This window comes from Schistocerca cancellata, chromosome 3 (genome assembly GCF_023864275.1).
Source record: "Schistocerca cancellata isolate TAMUIC-IGC-003103 chromosome 3, iqSchCanc2.1, whole genome shotgun sequence".
In the NCBI taxonomy this organism is placed as follows: Eukaryota; Metazoa; Arthropoda; class Insecta; order Orthoptera; family Acrididae; genus Schistocerca; species Schistocerca cancellata.
Window position 1 is genome coordinate 893041646 of NC_064628.1, and position 27044 is coordinate 893068689.

The 27044-nt window shown below is 44.9% G+C and overlaps 1 protein-coding gene across 1 annotated transcript in view; it reads right to left on the reverse strand.

Moving 5' to 3' along the window:
- LOC126177150 (UDP-glucosyltransferase 2-like) overlaps nt 1–27044 on the reverse strand; it is a 93264-nt gene that overhangs the window by 17694 nt on the left and 48526 nt on the right. Inside the window, exons 3-4 of the mRNA XM_049924427.1 lie at nt 25165–25352; nt 17393–17852 (exon numbers count right to left, since the gene is read on the reverse strand). Coding sequence (XP_049780384.1) covers nt 17393–17852; nt 25165–25352 — 648 coding nt within the window. The remainder of the gene's footprint in view (nt 1–17392; nt 17853–25164; nt 25353–27044) is intronic.

Sequence of the window (27044 nt, forward strand, 5' to 3'; positions counted from 1 at the left end):
GAACACCCCCAAAAACGTACGTTTTCCATCTTAGGTACATTGTGCTGCCACCTGCTGCCAGGTACTCGATATCAGCGACCTCAGTAGTACTTAGACATCGTGAGAGAGCAGAATGTGGCACTCCGCGGAAGTCACACACTTCGAACGTGGTCAGGTGATAGGGTGTCCCTTGTGTCATACGTCTGTACGTGAGATTTCCACACTCCTAAACATCTCTAGATCCACTGCTTCCGATGTCATAGTGAAGTGGAAACGTGAAGGGACACGACAGCACAAAAGCGTACAGGTTGACCTCGTCTTTTGACTGACAGAGACCGCCGACAGTTGAAGAGGGTCGTAACGTGTAATAGGTAGAGCCATCCATCCAGACCATCACAAACGACTTCCAAACTGCGTCAGGATCCACTGCATGTACTATGACAATTAGGAGGGAAGTGAGAAAATTGGAATTTCATGGTCGAGCGGCTACTCATAAGCCACACATCACGCCGGTAAATGCCAAATGACGCCTCAGTTGGTCTAAGGAGCGTAAACATTGGTCGATTTAACAGTGGAAAAACGTTGTGTGGAGTAACGAAACACGATACACAATGTGACGATCCGATGGCTGGGTGTGGGTATGGCGAATGCCCGGTGAACATTATCTACCAGCGTGTGTAGTGCCAACAGTAAAATTCGGAGGCGGTGGTGTTATGGTACGGTCGTGCTTTTCATGGAGGGAGCTTACACCTTTGCTGTTTTGCGTGGCACTATCACATCACAGGCCAACATTGGTGTTTTAAGCATCTCCTTGCTTCCACTGTTGATGAGCAATTCGGATATCGCGATTGCATTTTTCAACACGATCGAATACCTGTTCATAATGCACGGCCTGTGGCGGATTGGTTACAAGACAATGTAATGGACTGGCCTGCACAGGGTCCTGACCTGAATCCTATAAAACACCTTTGGGATGATTTGGAACGCTGACTTCGTGGCAGGCCTCAGCGGCCGACATCGATACCTCTTCTCAGTGCAGCACTGCGTGAAGAATTCCCCAAGTAATCTTCCAGTACCTGATTGATCGTATGCCTGCGAGAATGGAAGCTGTCATCAAGGCATATTGAATTCCAGCATTACCAATCGAGAGCGCCACGAACTATTAAGTCATTTTCAGCCAGGTGTTCAAAATGGCTCTGAGCGCTATGGGACTCAACATCTTAGGTCAGCAGTCGCCTAGAAGTTAGAACTACTTAAACCTAACTAACCTAAGGACGTCACATTCGAACCTGCCACCGTAGCAGTCGCGCGGTTCCGTACTGAAGCGCCTAGAATCGCTCGGTCACCACTGCCGGCCAGCCAGGTGTCTGGATACTTTTGATCACATAGTGTAGCTCTCATGGCAGATGAAGCTGATCTACTGCTTCGCACAATTCAATACCAGAATATGCATGGGATCATCCTATGTTCAGATACTGTGCAGGCCACCTGAAGGTTAGGCGTACACCATTTCGTCGATATACCGAGCCTAAAAGAAATCAAGCCTTCCTAGGGTTCTAATCCTCTCAAGTTCTGGTGACTACGCTTTTACCGTCCCCTGGGCAATCTCGACAGTGCGTCGACAGTTTATTTGCTTTACATTGGACACCTCCTTTGCCAGACTGACTCTCTGAGCTCTGACTGATGACATTCAGACTGTCAGATGTAACTGTGGGTCTCGAAGATCAGAAACAGAAGCTGTCCAGCGTCCGCCTCTCGGTATTTCTTCGGACAGACTCCCGTGTCGACGAACATAGTAGTAAGTATACCTGGCGTAGAGAAACAACTGAAATATTGGAAAGCAAATAAAACACCAGGTCCGAATGGAATACCAGTTCGATTTTACAAGGAGTACTCTACGGCACTGGCCCTTTAGCTTTAATTTATCGTGACTCTCTCGCCCAGCACAAAGGCCCAAGTGACAGGAAAAAAGCGCAGGTGACTCCAGTATATAAGAAGTGCAGAATAACGCGTCCGCAAAATTGCAGACCAATATCCTTAACCTCTGTTTGCTGCAGAATCCTTGAACATAAGAAAATTTGTTATTGTATAACAAATTTTCTTGAGACTAAGAAGCTTATTTCCACGAATCAGCATGGTTTTAGAAAGCATATTCTGGTTTTAGAAACTCAGCTTGCCATATTCTTGCATGATGTGTGCGAACCATGGATGAAGGGTAACCGGACGTTTCCATATTTCTAGATTTCCCGAAAGCATTTGATACCGTGCCCCATTGCAGGCTATTAACGAAGGTACAATCATCTCAGGTTAACATCTCACTCATAATCCAGGGATACTGATTCAGTTTTTTTCAGGTAAGGAAATTAGTAGTTCCGATATCAAACGCGAAATAAAACATTTTCGTCATGTTGCTGATATCAGCTGATAGTTTGTGTGTTTTCTGTGTGAAGGGTGTGCAGTGATTCTTGTCGAGCAGAGAATGAGGAGTTTGAGAGTAGCTTCTTACATTTTGAAATGGTTGTTCAGTATGTGTATTGTGTGCAATAACTGGTGTTGATGAATGAAACATCTTCAAATTTTTGACAGCCTCATGCCCTCAGGTACATGTAATGTTACCTTCATAATGATCAGTTTGTGTCTATCTAATTACAACAGAATAGCCGGCCGGGATGGCCGAGCGGTTCTAGGCGCTACAGTCTGGAACCGCGCGACCGCTACGGTCGCAGGTTCGAATCCAGCATCGTGCTTGGATGTGTGTGATGTCCTTAGGTTAGTTAGGTTTAAGTAGTTCTAAGTTCTAGGGGACTGATGACCTTAGAAGTTAAGTCCCATAGTGCTCAGAGCCATTTTTTTTTACAAAAGAATAAAACAAACTTTCTGTGCCACACACGTCTCGTCTTAATTATTTAAAAGACATCATCGGTGGCCTGAAATATTTACATGTTTTTGTTTAAATTATTTTGTCTTACAAATTGGAAGTTGAACATTGAGGTCGTAAACTGTTCTGGTATATTTACTTCGTGCTATGTTTTGGATACTGTGACCAACTGTTGAACATTATTGCTAACTATGTATTTGTGATGTCTGTGAACTCTCTCCCTCCCTCTCTCTCTCTCTCTCTGTCTGTCTGTGTGTGTGTGTGTGTGTGTGTGTGTGTGTGTGTGTGTGTGTGTGTGTGAATATGATACTTTTCCTGTACTGAAATAAGGCATTTATTGTGGTTATTTATCTCGATGATTGTCATGTCTTGCAGCAAGATGGTAGGATTATGGTTATGGTGATGCAAGTGCTCTGTGATTGTGCAATGTTTGGTTTTACTCTTCCAAACGCTGATGTGTCTTTGTAAAGTGATTAAACTTCCAGCTTGTCATGCCCATGTATACTGCATCACAACTTTGACATTCAACTTTGTGTATTGCTGTGCCCTGAAAGTAATCATTTTTTATTGTTAGTGGTTAAAGTTTCTTTGGAATTTTTACGCAGTTTTATATGCTATATGAAGGTCCACTTTGGGTGTTACTTTATGTGTGTAAGTCATAGAATACCATGTACTTTATTTCCTTGTGGTGTTGTCATTCCGCACGCATCTCGTGGTCGTGCGGTAGCGTTCTCGCTTCCCACGCCCGGGTTCCCAGGTTCGATTCCCGGCGGGGTCAGGGATTTTCTCCGCCTCGTGATGGCTGGGTGTTGTGTGCTGTCCTTAGGTTAGTTAGGTTTAAGTAGTTCTAAGTTCTAGGGGACTTATGACCACAGCAGTTGAGTCCCATAGTGCTCAGAGCCATTTGAACCATTTGTTGTCATTCCTTATATGTGTTCTCTGTATTTGAGGGTTTGGGACTTATGAGGTTTCATGTATTCTGGATATGTTGTGTTTATATTGTACTTCTGTTTCAAGTTTTTGATTGAGACAGTGTACTAGGTGTCTATCGTATGAATTGTTCTTGGCTGTTTGTGTGATTGTATGCATTTCTTTTTAATAATTTCTTTTGTGAAGTGGAATACTGCTTATTCTATACAATATGTGCTTCAGTAAAGATAGTTTCTGGTTTTGGCGATGATTGGATGTGCAATGAATTATTGTGTCTGTAGCTCTTCGTTTTCTCTAAAAACTGAAAGAATATTTGTCAAATTCCATTATTATTATTATATCAAGACAGTTTATTTGGTCTCCTTTTTCTTCTTCAAGTGTGAACTTATCTTCTGGTGTGCCCTGTTGATTTCTCACTGTAGTTGCTCTATTTTCTTTTTATTTGCTCATCTAACACATATATAATGTCATCCACACATCTATGCTAATATGTGGTTCAAATCTTTCATTAGTGGCTGTCCTTTCTAATATCTGTTTTCTCAACGACTAACAAAATGTTGGTTAAGGTTCCTGATTTAGGGGTCCTATCGGTAGTCCATTGCTTTTGCAGACAGTATTCATCCTCAAACTGGAAGCAGTTTTGTTGAGTGATCAGCTCTTGCATACTTGATATGCTTCTGCAGTAATGCGCAGTGAGATGTGACATTTTGTTTTATATCCTATACTGTTTCTGTGAGAGGTATGAATGTATAAACATTTTCATGCTGAATGAAATCAGTAACACTCTCTGTGGTACCTCTATGTTCCCTATGTGTTCAGTTAAGTCTCCTGCATAATCGACAGTTTCTCCTTTATAGTTTTTGGTGATTATTTTTTCGAGATGCTTGGTCCTGTGATGTATTGTAGGTTTCCTGAAATTTATAATTGGTCTCATGGATATGTTACGTTAATGTATTTTTGCTTGGCTGCAGGGTCTCATGCTTAGGGGTTCACAGCTGCTATGTAGTATTTATGTACATCAGTAAGTGCATGTTGAAAGTTTTTAGTGTATTTTTCATATTTGCTGGAAATTGTGCAGTTGTGCCTGCTTTTGTAGTGTTGGCACTTACGCATTCCTTTTGATGTACTGTTTTTTTCCATAACTACTGTTATGTGTTCCTTGCTTGCTCTAGTTATTACAGCGTTACTCATTATTAACATCTGTTTCATTGTTTTCATAGTGCTTGCTTCCATGTGGTTGTCCTTGTCATGTTGGTGCTGCATTTGTTTTATTATCTTATTTATTCCGTTTTTTACTAATTCTCTTGTCCGTCCCATGTTTATTTTCACTATCGTTTTGTCGATTTTCATATGTGAGAATGTATTCACTTTCTGCTGTGAGATTTGCTGTACATCGTCTATTCTAAAATCAAAGAGACAGAAAGTATGAAAATGAAAAACTGGTATTGAGAAAATGGTTGACACATTGGATCAACAGTAGGTTAAATAATCAATCAATAGTAAAAACTGACCACAGCCTTACAAGTGAAGAACAGCAAAATAATTATGAAATAAATTTAAGATTAGTAAAAAGAAAAATAACGAGCAAAACAGAACAAATAAAACTGGTTTTGCATTGAGAACGGGGGAGGGTCTCAAATCCCCATCTAGTCATCCTGATTTAGGTTTTCCATGGTTTCCTTTAATTACTTCAGAAAATGTCATGATGCTTTCTACTACAAGATGACAGCCAAAGAACCGTGCTATTCTTGTCAAACTAAACCTGTAAGGATACAAACATATGAATATGTATTTACGTTTTCCATTTTTAAACTGTAGAACTACAATACATCCGTGATCCTTGTTAAAGGGATCGAGAGAGAAATGAAACTAGTGTTACTGTTATTGTTACAAATGGTACTACTACTATTACTGAGATATTCGAATTTTTAAAAAAATATACGCGATAGTCAATGAAAAGTACACTGCCACGAAAAATCAGAAGAACTGAATGAAATGTAGTCCCATATGAGCAACGGTTTCCACGAGTTTATGAGGAAACTTAATTGTGTAAACTGTATTTTAATTGTGCCGTTGTTTAACCTTAACTCACAATTCATGTGAAGGTAGAAATAACGAAACCCGTCATTCAAACAGGCACCGCTGATTCCTCTCATTCAGCAAGAATGTGTGGAGAGTCACCTAGCTATGTTTCAATGTAATCATAAGCAATATTGCGCGTTATACCAATTTTGGGAAGGTTCGGTCAGAACTTAGAATATAAGGACAAACAGGAGCGAAAAGTTAACCAGATAAAATATTAGTCACCTCCTTGAAAGGGTATGTTAATCGCTTTAGGATACTGTAAAGTGTGTATAAGTGGCATCAGGCCATTATGTGATCCTCTACTGCTAACGTAGATTACGACAGTGAGATGGTGTGTACGCTGAGGTGACAGACGCCATGCGATACCCCGTCTGCCCACTGCAGTGCAACACCTTGACGTGGCATGGAGTCAATAGCTAGTCGGCCGTCCGCTGCACAAATATTGATCCATGCTGCCTCTGTAGCCGACCATAACTACGAAAAATGTGGCCGGTGCCGGATTTTGTGCACGAACTGACCTCTTGATTATGTCCCAAAAATGTTCGATGGGATTCATGTCAGGCAATGGGCGCGACCTGATCATTCGCTTGAGCTGGCCAGAATTTTCTTAAAACTAATCACGAACAACTGCAGCCTAGTGGCATATTTGGGAATTAGAAGTCCATGAATGACTGCAAATGGTCTCCAAGTAGTCGAAGATAACCACTTCCAGTGATTGGTTCACTTGGGCTAGAGGACCCAGTACCTACAACGTAAACACAGCCCACACCATTATGAAACCACTAGCAGCTTGCACAGTGCCTTGTTGACAACTTGGTCCATGGCTTTGTGGGGCATGCGCCACACTCGAACCCTAGAATCAGTTCTTACCAACTGAAATCGGCACTCATCCAACGAGAGGACCGTTTTCAAGCAGTCTGCGGGCCAACGAATTTGGCCACGAGCCCACGAGAGGCGCTGCGGGCGATGTCGTGCTGTTACCAAAGGATCCCGCGTCGGTCGTCTGCTGCCGTAGCCTATTAACGCCTTATTTCGCCACACTGTCCTAATTCACCAACCGATACGTTTTTTGTGCGTCCCACATTGATTTCTGCGGTTATTTCAAGCGGAGTTGTTTGTCTGTTAGCACTGACAACGCTACGCAAACGGTGCTGTTTTCGGTCGTTAAATGCATCGAAGCTGCTTACAAGAATAATATACAGAAGAATGGAAAAGAAAATTGAGAATGCGCTGGGTGACGATCATTTTGGCTTTAGGAAAAGTAAAGGGACGAGAGAGGCAATTCTGACGTTACGGCTAATAATGGAAGCAAGGCTAAAGAAAAATCAAGACACTTTCATAGGATTTGTCGACCTGGAAAAAGCGTTCGACAATATAAAATGGTGCAAGCTGTTCGAGATTCTGAAAAAAGTAGGGGTAAGCTATAGGGAGAGACGGGTCATGTACAATATGTACAACAACGAAGAGGGAATAATAAGAGTGGACGATCAAGAACGAAGTGCTCGTATTAAGAAGGGTGTAAGACAATGCTGTAGCCTTTCGCCCCTACTCTTCAATCTGTACATCGAGGAAGCAATGATGGAAATAAAAGAAAGGTTCAGGAGTGGAATTAAAATACAAGGTGAAAGGATATCAATGATACGATTCGCTGATGACATTGCGATCCTGAGTGAAAGTGAAGAAGAATTAAATGATCTGAACGGAATGAACAGTCTAATGAGTACACAGTATGGTTTGAGAGTAAATCGGAGAAAGACGAAGGTAATGAGAAGTTGTAGAAATGAGAACAGCGAGAAATTTAACATCACGATTGATGGTCACGAAGTCAATGAAGTTAAGGAATTCTGCTACCTAGGCAGTAAAATAACCAATGACGGACGGAGCAAGGAGGACATCAAAAGCAGACTCGCTATGGCAAAAAAGGCATTTCTGGTCAAGAGAAGTCTACTAATATCAAATACCGGCCTTAATTTGAGGAAAAAATTTCTGAGGATGTACGTCTGGAGTACAGCATTGTATGGTAGTGAAACATGGACTGTGGGAAAACCGGAACAGAAGAGAATCGAAGCATTTGAGATGTGGTGCTATAGACGAATGTTGAAAATTAGGTGGACTGATAAGGTAAGGAATGAGGAGGTTCTACGCAGAATCGGAGAGGAAAGGAATATGTGGAAAACACTGATAAGGAGAAGGGACAGGATGATAGGACATCTCCTAAGACATGAGGGAATGACTTCCATGTTACTAGAGGGAGCTGTAGAGGGCGAAAACTATAGAGGAAGACAGACATTGGAATACGTCAAGCAAATAATTGAGGACGTAGGTTGCAAGTGAAATGTCCCCTTAGAATAATTTCAGAATTACTGTGCTGATCAACCTCTTACATTATTTGCTTTTCAAACAGCTGAGCAAAACTGAACGTACTCAAACATTCACTAAAGTGACACACAATATTTTTTAGCGCAACGCAATCTGACTTTCAAAAATCCCTACAAAAGAATGGCCCTGACTAACATGAACGTATACCTTTCACAAATCACTTACCTCACAAAAATCTTCGTTACTCAAGCTACAGCAATACAACGAGCGCCACTATTGCCAGCTAAATAACAGATTCAAACTACGGTAGGCACTAACTACTAGTAGGCATAGTTAGCAAATGAAAGATTTTAATAGAGAACAAACAATGTATTTACCTTAATAGTGTTGAAAAATCATAATATACATAGCAGTTCATGACATCCAGTCTTACAAATTTCAAAACTCCACCATTTCTCTCCCCACATCCACCACTGCTGGCGGCTCACCTCCAACTGCGCAACGCTACGCGCTGTTCACATCCAGCTGCCCAACACTACAATGGCAGACAACAATGCAAACCAGCCACAGACCGCACACAGCACAGCCAGTGATTTTCATACAGCGCGCTACGTAACGTTGCCAATAAGAAAACATAAACAGCCTACCCACACAAGTGCTACTCTGAGATGAAGAGGTTAGCACAGGAAAGGAATTCGTGGCGGGCCGCATCAAACCAGTCAGTAGACTGACGACCAAAAAAAAAAAAAAAAATGAAGGCCGTCAGCCACTGCGTTGTCCGCGATGAGAGATAACTCTTGAAATTTGGTGAAAATGAAATGAGTGTATGGCACTTTCGGCCGGGAGGCCCCATTCGGGGAAGTTGGGCCGCCAAGTGCAAGTTTTATTCCATTCGACGCCACACTGGGCGACTTGCGTGCCGCTGATGAGGATGAAATGACGAGGAGGACAACACAGCACCCAGTCCATGACTGGAGAAAAACTCCAACCTAACCGGGAATCGTACCCAGGCCCGCTTGCATGGGAGGCAAGCACGTTACCACCCAGCTAAGCAGGCGGACTTGAAAATTGGTATTCTTGGCACACTTTTGACACTGTCGATCCCGGAATATTGAATTACCTAACGATTTCCATAATAGAATGTCCCATGCATCTAGCTACAACTACCATTCCGCGTTCAAAGTCTGCTAATTCCCGTCGCGCGTTATAACCACGTGGAAGCCAGTTCATACGAACACCTGACTGCAAATAACAGCTCTGCCAACGCACTGCCCCTTTATACATTGTGTACGCGATGTTAGCGCCATCTCAATATGTGTGTATCGGCGTCCCATGTCTTTTGTCACCTCACTGTATGTGAAAGTCGGGTGTATGAAACTAGCGCGCTAAGATAGGTCGACTTGAAAGAACGGCATAAAGAAGCCATCATGTCTGGACATGCCCACGGTTATACTGTGAATGAATGTCCCAGACTTGTTGACGCATCATTGCGGATTATGCAACATGCCTAGAAAAAAAAACGTGGAACACTCGAACCCCTGTAACTCGGCAAATAAATAGAGGTATTAAAACGATCCCACCTAGGGGCGCCAGAAACGAGTGTCATGCCAATCATATTACAGTATGTTAGAGGCTCGTGGTCCTGTTATTAGCATTCTTAACTTTCGGTCATAGCTCCCTGGGTTCAATTCCCAGCTGGGTTAGAGATTTTCTCACTCAGGACTAAGTGTGTGGGTGTGTGTGTCTGTGTAATTTTCCTCATAATTTCATACTCATCGACATGCAAGTAATCAAAGTGGGTTCAGACTTGCAGCAGGTTTCATTTCAGTCACAATCTGTTTGAACCCGATAGGAATTGCGGCTGTGAATCAATGCAGGTCCGTCACGAACGGTTTCCGTGGGAACATTACGTAGGGAACTGGATGCTATGGCCCGCATCTCGTGGTCGTGCGGTAGCGTTCTCGCTTCCCACGCCCGGGTTCCCGGGTTCGATTCCCGGCGGGGTCAGGGATTTTCTCTGCCTCTTGATGGCTGGGTGTTGTGTGCTGTCCTTAGGTTAGTTAGGTTTAAGTAGTTCTAAGTTCTAGGGGACTGATGACCATAGATGTTAAGTCCCATAGTGCTCAGAGGCATTTGAACCATTTGGATGCTATGAACATCTAGAGTCGGATACCTCGTAAAAGGCTATTGACCACAGTGGTAGACGGAGACGCACATTGCCAGTGGGCCAAACACCACGGAATCTGGACAGAAGCTAGCTAGAGGGATGTTGTGTGGTCACACTACCCACATTTGTGCCTCATTTGAAACGATATAAGGCGTGCAGTGCACCGACGGCCCATTGAGGCGTTCAACACGCATGGTTAAGGCCGGAGGTGATGTTTTGGGGGTGTTTTTCCAACCACGAGTTGGGCTCATTCATTCAGGTTATGTAAATATTCTAAGTGACCAAGTTCCTCACCTTTTTTTTTTCATCAACACTATGCTGTTGTCACTCCTGTCCTGCCTCACAAGATGACCATAGCCACGTTCACAATAACTGCTAGCTAACGTTCTCTTTTGACGAACACTCAGGGACTTTACCGAACCTCTACAGGCCAGTCGTATCGCCCCATCATTATTTAACAGAAAATGCGATCACGCTGTAGGACAAAGAAAAACACACGCACCACGAAGGAATTATCCAAATCGGACGGGAGTCGGTAAACGTGACTTACATGTATCGAAAAACAAATGATTACAATTTCAGAAAAATTTGGTGATTTATTCAAGAGAAAGAGCTTCACAAATGGAGCAAGTCAATATCGCAATGGCCCACTTCTGCAAGCGATTATTCAGCTTGGCAGTGTTTGATAGAGTTGTTGGTAGGCCTTCTGAGCAAAGAGTGTCCAATTGGCGCGTTAGATTCTTAAAACAAAACTCTGAGCTGGTTGGAGGGCGCTGCCCATAATGTTCCAAACGTCCTCAATTGGGGAGACATACGCTGACCTTGCTGGCCAGCAGTGGAAACTCTCGCCCTGTGTGGGAGGGCATCGTCTTGCTGAAATGTACGCCCAAGATCGTTTTCCATGAAGGCAACAAAATTGGGTGTAGAATATCGGCGAAGTACGGCTGTGCAGTAAGTATGCTGCAGATGACAACCAAAGGGTGCTGCTGTGAAAATAACTCGTACCCCGGATCATCACTCCTGGTTGTTGGGCGGTATGACAAGCGATACTCAGACTGGTACCCCACAACTGTCCAGGATGTCTCCAGACACGTCTCAGCTGGTCGCTGGGGCTTAGTTCGAAGCGTGACTCATCACTTCATCTACATCTATATGGATACTCTGCAAATAACAATCAAGTGCCTGGCAGACGGTTCATCGAACCACCTTCACAATTCTCTATTATTCCAATCTCCTATAGCGCCAGGATAGAATGAACACCTATATCTTTCCGTACGAGTTCTGATTTCCCTTCATTTATCGTGGTGATCGTTCCTCCCTATGTAGGTCAGTGTCAACAAAATATTTTCGAATTCAGAGGAGAAAGCTGGTGATTGCAATTTCGTGAGAAGATTCCGTCGTAACGAAAAACGCCTTTCTTTTAATGATTTCCATCCCAAATCCTGTATCATTTCTGTGACACTCTCTCCCATATTTCGCGATAATACAAAACGTGCTGCCTTTCTTTGAACTTTTTCGATGTACTCCGTCAGTTACATTTGGTTAGGATCCCACACCGCGCAGCAGTATTCTAAAAGAGGACGGACAAGCGTAGTGTAGGCAGTCTCCTTAGTAGGTCTGTTACATTTTCGAAGTGTCCTGCCAATAAAACGCAGTCTTTGGTTAGCCTTCCCCACAACATTTTATAAGTGTTCCTTCCAATTTAAGTTGTTTGTAACTGTAATACCTAGGTATTTAGTTGAATTTACGGCTTTTAGATTAGACTGATTTATAGTGTAAACAAAGTTTAACGCGTTCCTTTTAGCACTCATGTGGATGACCTCACACTTTTCGTTATTTAAGGTCAACTGCCACTTTTCGCACCATTTCGATATTTCTTATAAATCGTTTTGCAGTTTGTTTTGATCTTCTGATGACTTTATTAGTCGATAAACGACAACGTCATCTGCAAACAAACGAAGACGGCTGTTCAGATTGCCTCCAAAATCGTTTATATAGATACGGAACAGCAAAGGTCCTATAGCACTACCTTGGGGAACGCCAGAAATCACTTCTGTTTTACTCGATGACTTCCCGTCAATTACCACGAACTGTGACCTCTCTGAGAGGAAATCACAAATCCAGTCACATAGCTGAGACGATATTCCATAAGCACGCGATTTCATTACGAGCTGTTTGCGTGGTACCGTGTCAAAAGCCTCCGGAAATCCAGAAATAGCACTCAGCACCTCATGTGAATAAAGAGCTAGTTGTGTTTACAGGAACGATGTTATCTAAACCCATATTGACTGAGTGTCAATAGACTGTTTTCTTCGAGATAATTCATAATGTTCGAACACTATATATGTTCCAAAATCCTGCTACATATCGACGTTAACGATATGCGCCTGTAATTTAGTGGATTACTCCTACTATCTTTCTTCAATATTGGTCTGACCTGTGCAACTTTCAGGTCTTTGGGTACGGATCTTTCGTTGAGCCAACGGTTGTATATGATTGTGAAGTATGGAGCTAGTGTATACTCCGAAAGGAAATACACTAGAAGACTTGCTTTCATTAAGTGATTCAAGTTGCTTCACTACTCTGAAGATATTTAGTTCTACGTTATTCATGTTGGCAGCTGTTCTCGATTCGAATTTTTGAATATTTACTTCGTCTTCTATTGTGAAGGCATTTCGGAAGGCTGTGTTTAGTAACTCTGCTTTGGCAGCACTGTCTTCGGTAGTGTCTCCACTGCTATCGCGCAGAGAAGGCATTGATTGTTTCTTGCCGCTAACATACTTCACATACGACCAGAATCTCTTTGGATTTTCTGCCAGGTTTCGATACAAAGTTTCGTTGTGGAAACTGTTATAGGCATCTCCCGTTGAAGTCCGAGCTAAATCTCGAGCTTCTCTAAAAGATTGCCAATCTTGGGGATTTTGCATCTGTTTAAATTTCGCATGTTTGTTTCGTTGTTTCTGCAGCAGTCTTCTAACCCTTTTTGTGTACCAAGGAGGATCAGCTCCGTCGTTTGTTAATTTATTTGGTATAAATCTCTCAATTGCTGCCGATACTATTTCTTTGAAATCAAGCCACACCTGGTCTACACTTATATTATTAATTTCGAATGAGTGGAGATTTTCTCTTAGGAAGGAGTCAAGTGAAGTTTGATGTGCTTTTTTGAACAGATATATTTTTCGTTTATTTTTCGAGGATTTGGGGATTACAATATTCAATCTAGCTACGACTACTCGGTGTTCACTAATTCCTGAATCGGTTTTGATGCTCGTTATTTAGTCACGCTTATTTGTTGCTAAGAGGTCAAGTGTGTTTTCACAACTGTTTACTATTCGCGTGGCCTCATGAACTAACTGCTAGAAATAATTTTCAGAGAATGCGTTTACCACAATAACTGTGTTTATGGAGTTAAAAACAATGGGATAGGATGGCCGAGCAGCTCCTCACATATGTCACATATGTCTGTGGTCAGTGCTAGGAGACGCACGAGGTGGTCACCGGACACTGGATGACTTGGAACCAATGATTTGGAGGGATGTTTCACGCTACACCCACTGGAAGGGTATGAGTTTGGTGAATGCAGGGAACACTTTACCTGTCATGTGTGGTGGCTACAGAGAAGTACAGGTGAGGTGGTGTTACGGTGCTTTTTACGCGATTAGTGTGTTGTCCACTCATTGCACATAAGAAAACTCTTAATACGGAACTATATGAACACATTTTAGGGCATCGTGGAGTGCATAGAGTAAAGGAAAAGTTCATGTAAGATGGCTCTATGAGAAAAACAACGCATTCTGTGTGTGCAATGGTTTGTGGCTAATAACGTTCCTGAAATGGTGTGACATGAACATAGTCCAGATCCGAACCCAGTGGAATCCCTCTGGAGTGAGTCAGAAGACCTACTTCTTTCCAGACCCAAGTGTCCAATACCACTGTCTTCTCTGGTTTCGGCTCTAGAAGAAGAATTTTCAGAGAATGCGTTTACCACAATTTCGGATGATATTTTATGCGTACCTCCGGAATTAAACATGTATTTTTGCCAACATATCGAGGGTAAATTAAAGTCACCACCAACTATTATCGTTTGAGTCGGGTATGTGTTTGAAATCAAACTCAAATTTTGTCTGAACTTTTCAGCAACTGTATCATCTGAATTGGGAGGTCGGTAAAAGGATCCAATTATTATTTTACTCCGGTTGCCAACAATGACCTCTGCCCATACTAACTCACAGGAACTATCTACTTAAATTTCGCGACAAGAGAAACTAGTTCTGACAGCAACAAACACGCCACCGCCAATCGTGTTTAGCCTACACTTTCGGAACACCGTTAGGTTCTTCGCAAAAATTTCGGCTGAGCTTATATCCGGCTTTAGCCAGCTTTCAGTGCCTATAACGATTTGAGCATCAGTGCTTTCTATTGGCGCTTGGAGCTGTGGTATTTTCCCAACACAGCTACGACAATTAACAACTGTTACACCGATGGTTCCTGTATCTACGTTCGACTGTGTTCTTCCTGCACCCTTTGTGACTGAAGCCCTTCTTGTGTTTTCCCGAGACTCTCTAACCTAAAAAGCCGTCCAATCCACGCCACACAGCTCCTGCTTCCCGTAAGCCACCTCCTGCGTATAGTGGACACCTGACCTATTCAACGGGACATGAAACCCAACCACCCTTTGGCGCAAGTCGAGGAATCTGCAGCCTAGACGGTCACAGAACCGTCTGAGCCTCTGATTCAGACCCTCCACTCGGCTCTGTACCAGAGGTCTGCAATCGGTCATGTCGACTATGCTGCAAATGGTTAGCTCTGTTTTCATCTTGCAAGCAAGACTGGCAGCCTTTACCACTTCTGTTAGCGGCTCGAAACCAGAGAGAATCTCTTCTGATCCCAAGTGACAAACATCATTGGTACCAACATGAGCAACCACCTGCAGTTGGCTGCACCCTGTGCTCTTCATGGCATCCGGGAGAGCCCTTTCCACATCTGGAATGATTCCACCCGGTATGCACACGGGCTGCACGTTGGTTTTCTTACCCTTCTTGTCAGCCAAGTCGCTAAGGGGGCCCATAACGCGCCTAACGTTGGAGCTCCCAACTACCAACAATCCCACCCTCTGCAATTGCCGGATCTTCCAGGCTGAGAGTTTTCCTCTGAAACAGGACTGGCGACAGAACTCGGCTCAGCGACAGCCACAGACAGCACCTGGAACCTGTTTTTCAGACAAACCGGGGAGGCCTTACGTGCGGCCTCCTAGGAAGTCTCTCGCCGCCTGCTTCGCCCCGAGGCGACCTCCCACTCGACCACAGGTGAGGGGTCAGCCTCAGTGCGAGCAGTAACTGGGTTGGCCGCCGGTGAGGACCGATAGGAGGACTCGGACGTGCTGGACGTCCGTTGGATCCCCACGGCCGGCCCACAACAGTGGTGCCCATCCACTGCAGCCTCAAGCTGTGTAACCGAAGCCATCACAGCCTGAAGCTGAGAGCGAAGTGTCACCAACTCGGCTCGCATCCGCACACAACAATCGCAGTCCATGTCCATAGTAAAGACCGTGGAAAACTAAACTAGGCAGGTAAACGGACTATCGGCACGTGCTGCGCAACTCTAATGTAGACCCTGACGGAAACGCACGAACTGTGTCTAGTAATACGCAGATATTCGAAAACCTAATTACCGAAGCACTCGTGAAACTAAATAATTCGCCCCTGATAAGGAACTTGTAGTATGTCACAAAATCGGTTTACTTTCTGACGCAAACGGAAACGCGAGAACTGTGGCTATTAGATTTTAAATTTACACGCAGAAACTCAAGAAACTAAACTATTAAAGCACACAGATGATACAATAAAATTCGCTCCTGGTTAGGAACTCGTAAATGACACAATAGCTTTTACTCCCCTGTTGCTGCGTCTGTCTCGGTCGGCTACTGTTGCCTGACACCACTAAAGACAATTCTACTCCATTTAATGGGATTCCAAAAACGCCCTGGACTATGGTGGGATATCAACTTGACTGGAGCCCTCCTTGCGGCCCGAAAATCAGGAGTGACGGTCTGTGGTGTCATTTCTTTTCACATCACACCCCTTTGGTTGTTATCTGCGGCATACTTAAAGCACAGCAATTCGTCAACGGTTTGCTACACCCCATTTTGTTGCACTTCGTGGCAAGCCATACTGGGGTTACATTTCAGCAAGACAATGCCCGCCCGCACGCGACAGTTGAACGGAATTTGGCACGATCTCCCTCAGCAAGACATAGAACCATTGTGTCAATCAAGCCCGCGGCTCGTGGTGTAGTGGTTAGCGTTGCTGCTTCTGGATCACGGGGTCCCGGGTTCGATTCCCGGCCGGGTTGGGGATTTTCTCTGCCTGGGGACTGGGTGTTTGTGTTGTCCTCGCCATCCTCATCATTCGTGACAGTGGCTAGATTGGACTGTGTAAAAGCTGGATTGCGAAAAATTTGGGACTTTGTACGGGCGCTGATGACTGCGCAGTTGAGCGCCCCACAAACCAATCATCATCATCACCTGTCAATCAATACCTGACTCAATAACTGCTCCCACAAGGGACGCAGATGGACCAACATGTTATTAACTTCCTCAATTTATGAAGCTATTTCTCCTGAATAAATCATCCAGTTCATCTGAAGCTGTAATCATTTGACAGCAAGTAGCAACATATACTGTATATTCCCGGAATTTTCTACAGCATCGAATCATCAATGAGCGGCTACAGGTGTAATTGGCATACCAGAAGAAACTTGCGGACTATCTCGAAGAACTGAAGCTTTTATCAAAGCTAAAGGAGTGATGTCTCTTGGAGGTGATGAATATTTTGTCCACCGTGCTTGGAAAATGGTATAAAGCACAGAAGTTGTTACATTACTCTCTCTACAAATGCATCCCTCAACTCGTTCAGAACACTTCATGGTTCTCAAGCTGGACTACCTAGACAACACTGTTCATAACAAAATAAGACATGGTCAGATTACTTTCAACTATAGATTAAAAATTATAGGTACTAATACATAAGCTGTACCTTGGGAAGAGGATTAGTATCCGGCTGGATGTGTAGGCCAGTGAGTTCCACGAAATTGGGAAGGTTCGGTCGGGGGTAGCTTTCGGTGAAATGGTTGGTGCTGAACATGAGACTGAAATTTCTCTCGAGTTCGTAGATTGATGGCACCCCAGCACCAAAGTAATTCTTCAGTATCGCGTCGTGTTTCGGTAACGCCACATTGAACCACACCAGAATAAAGTAGAGCCACACATAAGAGCTGTAGAGTCTCTGCCAAAACGACAGGTGGTCCGAGTAAGCGTGGACCCACCACGGAGAGTAGGCTGGGTTGTCCGGGTTTCCGTGCGTCCAGTGGGTGTAAGGGTAGGCTCCGACTGTCACGATGCCCACCATAGGTGGAGAGCCCACAGCCTGAGCCACGCCGTAGAAGCACGGCACCAGTGACCTCTCCATGATGTACAGGTCGAACTTGGGCGGCGACCTGGAACAGCATGCACGTGAGTAAATATTTACGTGTTTTCAGTACTGAAGATCAGGAATGTATGTCGAGTGAGCATTCAGAGGCGCAGAGCAGGAATTTTATCGCCAACATTCGAGGGCGTGCTGAAGAGTAATATTCCGAATTTTTATTCTATTCCCAATAGTGGTTGGATATTACATGCCATACATTTTGCTCAGTTCAATTTCCCGCTTTACTGACGCAAGTTGCAACCCTCTGACGCTAGAGGGCTCCGAATTGTAGCGTGTAACATGGCAGCATGTACCGTACCTACAGTGAAAAGCCAAAGAAACTACACTATAGGCCATTAAAATTGCTACACCAAGAAGAAATGCAGATGATAAACGGGTATTCATTGGACAGATGTATTATACTGGAAATGACATGTGATTACATTTTCACGCAATTTGGGTGCATAGATCCTGAGAAATCAGTACAAAGAAAAACCACCTCTGGCAGTAATAACGGCCTTGATACGCCTGGGCATCGAGTCAAACAGAGCTTGGATGGCGTGTACAGGTACAGCTGCCCATGCAGCTTCAACACGATACCACAGCTCATCAAGAGTAGTGACTGGCGTATTGTGACGAGCCAGTTGCCGCTTCCACCATTGACCAGACGCTTTCAATTGGTGAGAGATCTGGAAAATCTGCTGGCCAGGGCAGCAGTCGAACATTTTCTGTATCCAGAAAGGCCCGTACAGGACCGGCAACATGCGGTCGTGCGTTATCCTGCTTAAATGTAGGGTTTCACAGGGATCGAATGAAGGGTAGAGCCACGGGTCGTAACACATCTAAAAAGTAACGTCCACTGTTCAAAGTGCCGTCAATGCGAACAAGAGGTGACCGAGACGTGTAACCAATGGCACCCCATACCATCACGCCGGGTGATACGCCAGTATGGCGATGACCAACACATGCTTCCAATGTGCATTCACCGTGATGTCGCCAAACACGGATGCGACCATCATGATGCTGTAAACAGAACATGGTTTCATCCGAAAAAATGACGTTTTGCCATTCGTGCACCCAGGTTCGTCGTTGAGTACACCATCGCAGGCGCTCCTGTCTGTGATGCACCGTCAAGGTTAACTTCAGCCATGGTCTCCGAGCTGATAGTCCCTGCTCCTGCAAACGTCGTCGAACTGTTCGTGCAGATGGTTCTTATTTAGCAAAAGTCTCCATCTGTTGATTAAGGTGATCGAGACGTGGCTGCACGATCTGTTACAGCCATGTCGATAAGATGCCTGTCATCTCGACTGCTATTGATACGTGGCTGTTGGGATCCACCACGGCGTATTATCCTCCTGAACCCACCGATTCCATATTCTGCTACCAGTCCTTGGATCTGGAGCAACGGGAGCAGCAATGTCGCGATACGATAAACCGTAATCGCGATAGGCTACAATCCGACCTTTATCAAAGTCGGTAACGCGATGGTACGCTTTTCTCCTCCTTACACGAGGCATCACAACAACGTTTCACCAGGCAACGCCGGTCAACTACTGTTTGTGTATGAGAAATCGGCTGGAAACTTTCCTCATGTCAGCACTTTGTAGGTGTCGCCTCCGGCGCCAACCTTATGTGAATACTCTGAAATCTAATAATTTGCGTATCACAGCATCTTCTTCCTATCGGTTAAATTTCGCGTGTGTAGCACGTCATCTTCGTGGTGTAGCAATTTTAATGGCCAGTAGTGTAGTACATCCGCCTAATGTGGTGTAGAGGCCCCGCGAGCATTTGGAAGTGCCGCAGCACGACATGGCATGAACTCAGTTAATGTCTGAAGTAGTGCTGGAGGGAACTGACACCATGAATCCTGTAGGGCTGTCCATAAATCCGTAAGAGTACGAGGGGGTGAAGATCTCTTCTACACAGCACGTTCCAAGGCATCCCAGTCAGAGAGGGACAGGGAGATGGTCACCACCAATGGGATCGAGGACGTCAACGGCGATGAGACCAAGGAGGTTGGGGGAAGCGAGGGTATCATAGGGGGTGGAGTTACTTTCAGGACGGGTGTGCTCTAGGAGAGGAACAAGGTCACCATGGAGGGTGGTAAGGAACTGATGCCACTGCCGAATGGTGGCCGGGTCACTGCTGTGGATGTTGAGGTCAGCAGCGATCACATAGGCGGAGAAGGGATGGTCCACATGGGAAATGAAGCCGAATGGGAGAGGAGCTGCAGGGCAGATATAGATAGTGGCACAGGTGATGGTGAGGGAGGAAAAAAATATCCTGAGGAGAAGGTGTTCAGTCGGGTCATTCAGTGGTGACGGGCCCAGGGGAAGCGTAAACCTTTATGTTTTGCAATCATCAAGGCTACACGAGGGGGATGACGGCTCTGAAAGCCCATATCGATGATGTTTCGTTGAAGGGTTCGCACGCTGACACTTGCTGATGGCCCCGCATTAAAATCTGCAGCAGTTTGCGGAAGGGCTGCACTTCTGTCACGTTAAACGATTCTCTTCAGTCGTCGTTGGTCCCGTTCTTGCAGGATATTTCTCCGGCCGCAGCGATGTCGGAGATTTGATGTTTTACCCGATTCCTGATATTCACGGTACACTCCTGAAATTATAGTACTGGAAAATCTCCACTTCATCGCTACCTCGGAGATGGTGTGTCCCATCGCTCGTGAGCCGACTATAACATCACGTGCAAACTCACTTAAATCTTGATAACCTGCCATTGTAGCAGCAGTAACCCATTTAATAATGCGCCAGACACTTGTCTTATATAGGCGTTGCCGACCGCAGCGCCATATTCCGCCTGTTTACGTATCTCTGTATTTTAATACGCATGCTTATACCACTTTCTTTGAGCTTCAGTGTATGTTTGTGCGTAGTAAACAGCTTGCTATAATCAAGTTTCTCATCATCGACACATGGAGTACTCTCTGCTTCAGCAAGATAATACGACGCCTCACACGACCTCTGCGACTTCTGCAACAATACGATGCCTTCGAGGTCACTGTCATCGATCATCGTCGGACTTGGCCCCATCCGACTTCCATCTGTTTCCATAAATGAAAGGACACCTTCGGTGACTTTGCTCTGATAGTAACGAGGCAATGCAGCAGGCGTGAAGTTGTGGCTCCGTGAATAAAGTCAAACATTCTACAACGAAGAATCAAAAATCAGTCTACATCTACAGTCACATCTGTATAGACACTCCGCGAGCCACGGTACGGTGCGTGGCCGAGGGTTCCCTGTACCACTAGGAGTCACTTCCTTTCCTGTTCCACTCGCAAACAGAGCAAGGCAAAACGACTCTCTATACGCCTTCGTAAATCTCTAATATTATTTTCGTGGTACTTACTGGAATTGAATGTTGGCTGTAATAGAATCGTTTCACAGTCAGCTCCAAATGCCGGTACTCTATATTTTCCCAGTAGTGTTTCTCGAAAAGAACGTCGCCTTCCCTTTAGGGATTCCGATTTGAGTTCCTGAGGCATCTCCGTAATAGTTACGTGTTGTTCGAACCTACCGGTAACAAATCTAGCAGCCTGCCTCTGAACTGCTACGATGTCTTCTTTCTATCCTGCTACGGATCCCAAACACTCGAGCAGTACTAAAGAATAGGTCGCACCAGCGTCCTATATGCGATCTCCTTTATCTTCGAACCACTTTTGGCTAAAATTCTCCCTATAAACCGAAGTCGATCGTTCGCCTCCTCTACCACAGTTCACACACGTTCGATCCATTCCAGATCGCTTTGCAGCGTTACGCCCACATACTTGAACGACTTGACTGTGTGAAACAGGACACTAGTAATACTATAACCTAACGTAACTGTTTTTTTTTTCTTCCTCCTCATCCTCATTAACTTACCCTTTTCCACATTTAGAGGCAGCTGCCATTCATCACACCAATTACAAATTATGTATCTCGTTGGGAGAAATGTGTTCGTTGACAGGGTAGATATCAACAATAAAGATGTAGAATGTTAATAAAGCATCTTCTTCTGTAGTGGTCATTCCAAGGATTGGTTTGCAACAGCTACAATGGCAGCTTGTCTCCATTCTGTGCGTCTTTCAGCTTTTCTCTTCATTTCTTTATAGGTGTCACATCCCACATCTTTCACGATTTGATCCATGTACCTCAGTCGTGGTCTTCCTCTTAGTCTTTTTCCCTCGACATATCCCTCTATGATTGTGTTCAGGAGTCCTTTATGTCTTAATAGATGGCCTGTAAATTGCACTCTTCTTTTAACAATGAAACTCCAGAAGCTTCTCTTCTCATCTGCTCTTTCCAGAACCACTTCGTTTGTGACCTTGTCGATCCATTTTATTTTGAGCATGCGTCTATAGCACCACATTTCAAAAGAATTTAGCTTCTGCTGTTCCTCTTTCCCGAGAGTCCATGTTTCACACCCATAGCATGCCACACTCCACACATATAATTTCAAAAATCTTTTCCTGGTTTCAAGGCTGATGCTCTTAGATGTTAATATGTTTTTCTTCTTGTTACAAGCAGCCATGCTTGAGCTATTCTACTTCTCACTTCTGCCTTGCTCCTTCCATCCCTGGTAATATTACTGCCCAGATAAGTAAATTTATCAACTTGTTCAAGCAGTTCATTGCCTACATGAACTTGGACTTTCACTTGATCTTCTTTGTCGCATGCCATTACTTTTGTTTTATTAATTCTCATATTATATTCTTCACCCATAACTTTATCCATTCTATTCAGTAGGACTACAAGATCTTCTTCACTTTCAGCTAGGACAGCTATATCATCGGCATATCTTATCATATCTATTCGTTGGCCATGAATTACTACACCTGTCTGTGAATTTTCCCTTACTTTTTTCAGCGCCTCTTCAATGTATACGTTAAAGATAACAGGGGATAGTGCGCAACCTTGTCGGAGACCTTTCCGTATCTGCACCTCTTCTTGTTTTGTCCGTCTACGGATAACTGCTGTCTCGTTTTTGTACAGGTTCCATATCATTTTTCTATCTTTATGGTCTATTCCTACTTTTTTGAGTACCTCAAACATCTTATCCCATTTAACATTATCAAAGGCTTTCTCTACATCTACAAAAGCTATGTATAAAGCATATTTCATTTAAAAATCTTAAAGAGATTTCACATAGAAAATTCGGATGGATTTATTTTCAGCGCGCTCCCAAAAGGAACCTCACAACTTCTGTCCACAAACGTGCAGCAGGTTTTGGACGTCATCAGATCACTAGTACCGACTGATCCCACTCAAAAGAAATATGGATTTTGACTTGCGTTTCGCAGACAACTTAATAGTTTACTTACGTTACAGCTTTAAATACGAGGATTGGAACTTATTTATTTACAATCGATACAAAAGAGTCACATGTTTAGGCCTGTTACTGTCCTTCGAAGTAGTCACCAGTGTTGTGCATAACCCGTTGGAGCTGTCTACTGGCTGTCGAATCTCTGGAACAGTTCTGAAGCGATTGCCACGAATGGTTCCTTCGGAATCAAATCAAAGTCACGAGGACTTAAGTCCGGGGAGTATGCTGGATGGTACAGTACTTCCCAGTCCCAGCGACAGAACTGAGCAGCCACGGTTTGCACTGTATGCGCCCGCGCATTGTAGTGCAAAATGATGGATGGGTTGCGCAGAAAGTGTCGCCGCTTCTTTCGCAAATATGGTCGCAGGTGATGACCCAAATACGAACAGTAATACTGTGCATTGACGGTCTGCCGTGTAGGAACGTAATGCGTTAGGATAACACCATCACAGTCGTACACGAGAATCACCATAACTTTTTAGACCGCTCCATTCGCACCATCAACAGAACAGGCTCTGCTAACGGTATAGTACGCCCTCCAAATCGTTGGCAACGGGATCTACACGACGCTGGTGACTACTTTGAAGGACAGTAAGAGAGGCAAACATGTAACTCTTTTGTATCGGTTGTGAATAAATAGTTGCCCCTATTTAAGTTCCAACCCTCGTAGATAATTGCAAAGACATTTCGCTTATTTGCAGCAAGTGTCATAGTTCAGATGTACCTGTCCGTTTTTTGCTATAAGAAAAACAGGTACAGACACCACGCTCTCTTAATGAATATGCTATTGCGGAATTGTGTAATGGCATCCCGTCTCATTAAAATGAACGTGTCCCGAGAAACATCGCATTTGGAGGTACTATACTGATAGCAAATCGTTTGAAATACCTCTAACGACGTAATTCTTCTGTCCCCATACTCTGGTATCATATATTTAATCTTCGTTTATTCTAATGGAAACTAAAGTATTAACTGCACATATTCATTCTAAATGACACAATGGTTTGGAGACCTGCATTATACGGAGTACCGACAATGTAACGCACAGATCTTTCACGTAGGTGAAAATTGCTCAAAATGTTGATATTCAACGGACTGACCGATAGTTCACTCTCGTTCTACACTATTTATCCAGTACTTTTTGGGTTGGCCAGCCAGAGTGGCCGAGCGATTCTAGGCGCTACAGTCTGGAACCGCGAGAACGCTACGGTCGCAGGTTAGAATCCTGCCTCGGACATGGACGAATGTGATGTCCTTAGGTGAGTTAAGTTTAAGTAGTTCTAAGTTCTAGGGGACTGATGGCCTGAGAAGTTAAGTCCCATAGTGCTCAGAGCCATTTTGAACTTGTTGGGTTGGGTTGTTTGGGGGAAGAGACAAAACAGCGAGGTCATCGGTCTCATCGGATTAGGGAAGGACGGGGAAGGAATTCGGCCGTGCCCTTTCAAAGGAACCATCCCGGTATTTGCCTGGAGCGATTTAGGGAAATCACGGAAAACCTAAATTACGATGGCCGGACGCGGGATTGAACCGTCGTCCTCCCGAATGCGAGTCCAGTGTGCTAACCACTGCGCCACCTCGCTCGGTAACCAGCACTTGTCTCCTAAATACATGGCAACACACTCACATAAATTATCCCAACAATTTTATGCCATCCTTAAATGCCTCTCAACTTCAGTCGATACTTGAAATGCTTCTTACTAATGTCATAACGACAATTAGACGTGTGTGGTACCTGGAAACTGGTACCATCGAAAGTTAGTTTCCCTGCTTTGAGGACCATCTGCATTCGTAGAACCAAAAATTCAACACCATTGCTGTTAATAACAAACGGGGCAAATCCGTATAATATGAAAAATTTTGCCTTTTCAAGTAATGTTAACAAAGGTCGTTATACTGAAGTAAGGTGAGATTTCCTGTTTGACGCAGGCACGTCCGCAGTACGCTATGCTCACTCCACAGAAATTCCCACTCTGTGGTGCTGAAGCAACAGATTGCTGGGAGAAAGTGATTCGCAGTGGTGCACGTACTTCATGAAGTCGACCATCTCTGGACTGTTGAGGCCGTCTTCGCAGATGGGGGCCGACATGTCCTCCATGCTCCACACCATCTCCACGGGGTCCCACTCGTGCGATGCCATCTCCATCCAGTCGAAGGACTTCCGGAGGTACCTGTACGCTGGCGATATGTCCACCTCGGTCAAGTTCTTCACAGGCTTCTGTGAACCAGAAAGTTGGACAAAATAAAAATTGACGTTCACTGAGTGCTTCAAAAAAGAAATTATTCGAAGGCAGGTTATCCATGTGACACATGTAGTACACGAAACGGGCCCTGTGCTGTCTGAGGTTCGCAGCCGAACGGTCCAGTTTCCCGGAGAAATTTGACTGTCAGCAGTATCCCACTGAAAATAATAAAACTGGTTAAGATGACTGATTTGTTCAGTCTTATAACCCAAGAACCTTTTCGATACATTACTCATTGGTAATATGTATTCAACAAGATGATGACTAACAGTCCGACACTATGGGCTGACACCATCTGTCACTATCCGCAATCTGATAAAAATCCTCCAGAAGTCACTGTGTAATACGGAGTTAACTATTAGACGTCATCAGAGGCAAAATAGTCGATGCAAAAGAACGTGGCGAGTGTTGTGTTATGAGTTGAGAAGTACACTCCTGGAAATGGAAAAAAGAACACATCGACACCGGTGTGTCAGACCCACCATACTTGCTCCGGACACTGCGAGAGGGCTGTACAAGCAATGATCACACGCACGGCACAGTGGACACACCAGGAACCGCGGTGTTGGCCGTCGAATGGCGCTAGCTGCGCAGCATTTGTGCACCGCCGCCGTCAGTGTCAGCCAGTTTGCCGTGGCATACGGAGCTCCATCGCAGTCTTTAACACTGGTAGCATGCCGCGACAGCGTGGACGTGAACCGTATGTGCAGTTGACGGACTTTGAGCGAGGGCGTATAGTGGGCATGCGGGAGGCCGGGTGGACGTACCGCCGAATTGCTCAACACGTGGGGCGTGAGGTCTCCACAGTACATCGATGTTGTCGCCAGTGGTCGGCGGAAGGTGCACGTGCCCGTCGACCTGGGACCGGACCGCAGCGACGCACGGATGCACGCCAAGACCGTAGGATCCTACGCAGTGCCGTAGGGGACCGCACCGCCACTTCCCAGCAAATTAGGGACACTGTTGCTCCTGGGGTATCGGCGAGGACCATTCGCAACCGTCTCCATGAAGCTGGGCTACGGTCCCGCACACCGTTAGGCCGTCTTCCGCTCACGCCCCAACATCGTGCAGCCCGCCTCCAGTGGTGTCGCGACAGGCGTGAATGGAGGGACGAATGGAGACGTGTCGTCTTCAGCGATGAGAGTCGCTTCTGCCTTGGTGCCAATGATGGTCGTATGCGTGTTTGGCGCCGTGCAGGTGAGCGCCACAATCAGGACTGCATACGACCGAGGCACACAGGGCCAACACCCGGCATCATGGTGTGGGGAGCGATCTCCTACACTGGCCGTACACCACTGGTGATCGTCGAGGGGACACTGAATAGTGCACGGTACATCCAAACCGTCATCGAACCCATCGTTCTACCATTCCTAGACCGGCAAGGGAACTTGCTGTTCCAAAAGGACAATGTACGTCCGCATGTATCCCGTGCCACCCAACGTGCTCTAGAAGGTGTAAGTCAACTACCCTGGCCAGCAAGATCTCCGGATCTGTCCCCCATTGAGCATGTTTGGGACTGGATGAAGCGTCGTCTCACGCGGTCTGCACGTCCAGCACGAACGCTGGTCCAACTGAGGCGCCAGGTGGAAATGGCATGGCAAGCCGTTCCACAGGACTACATCCAGCATCTCTACGATCGTCTCCATGGGAGAATAGCAGCCTGCATT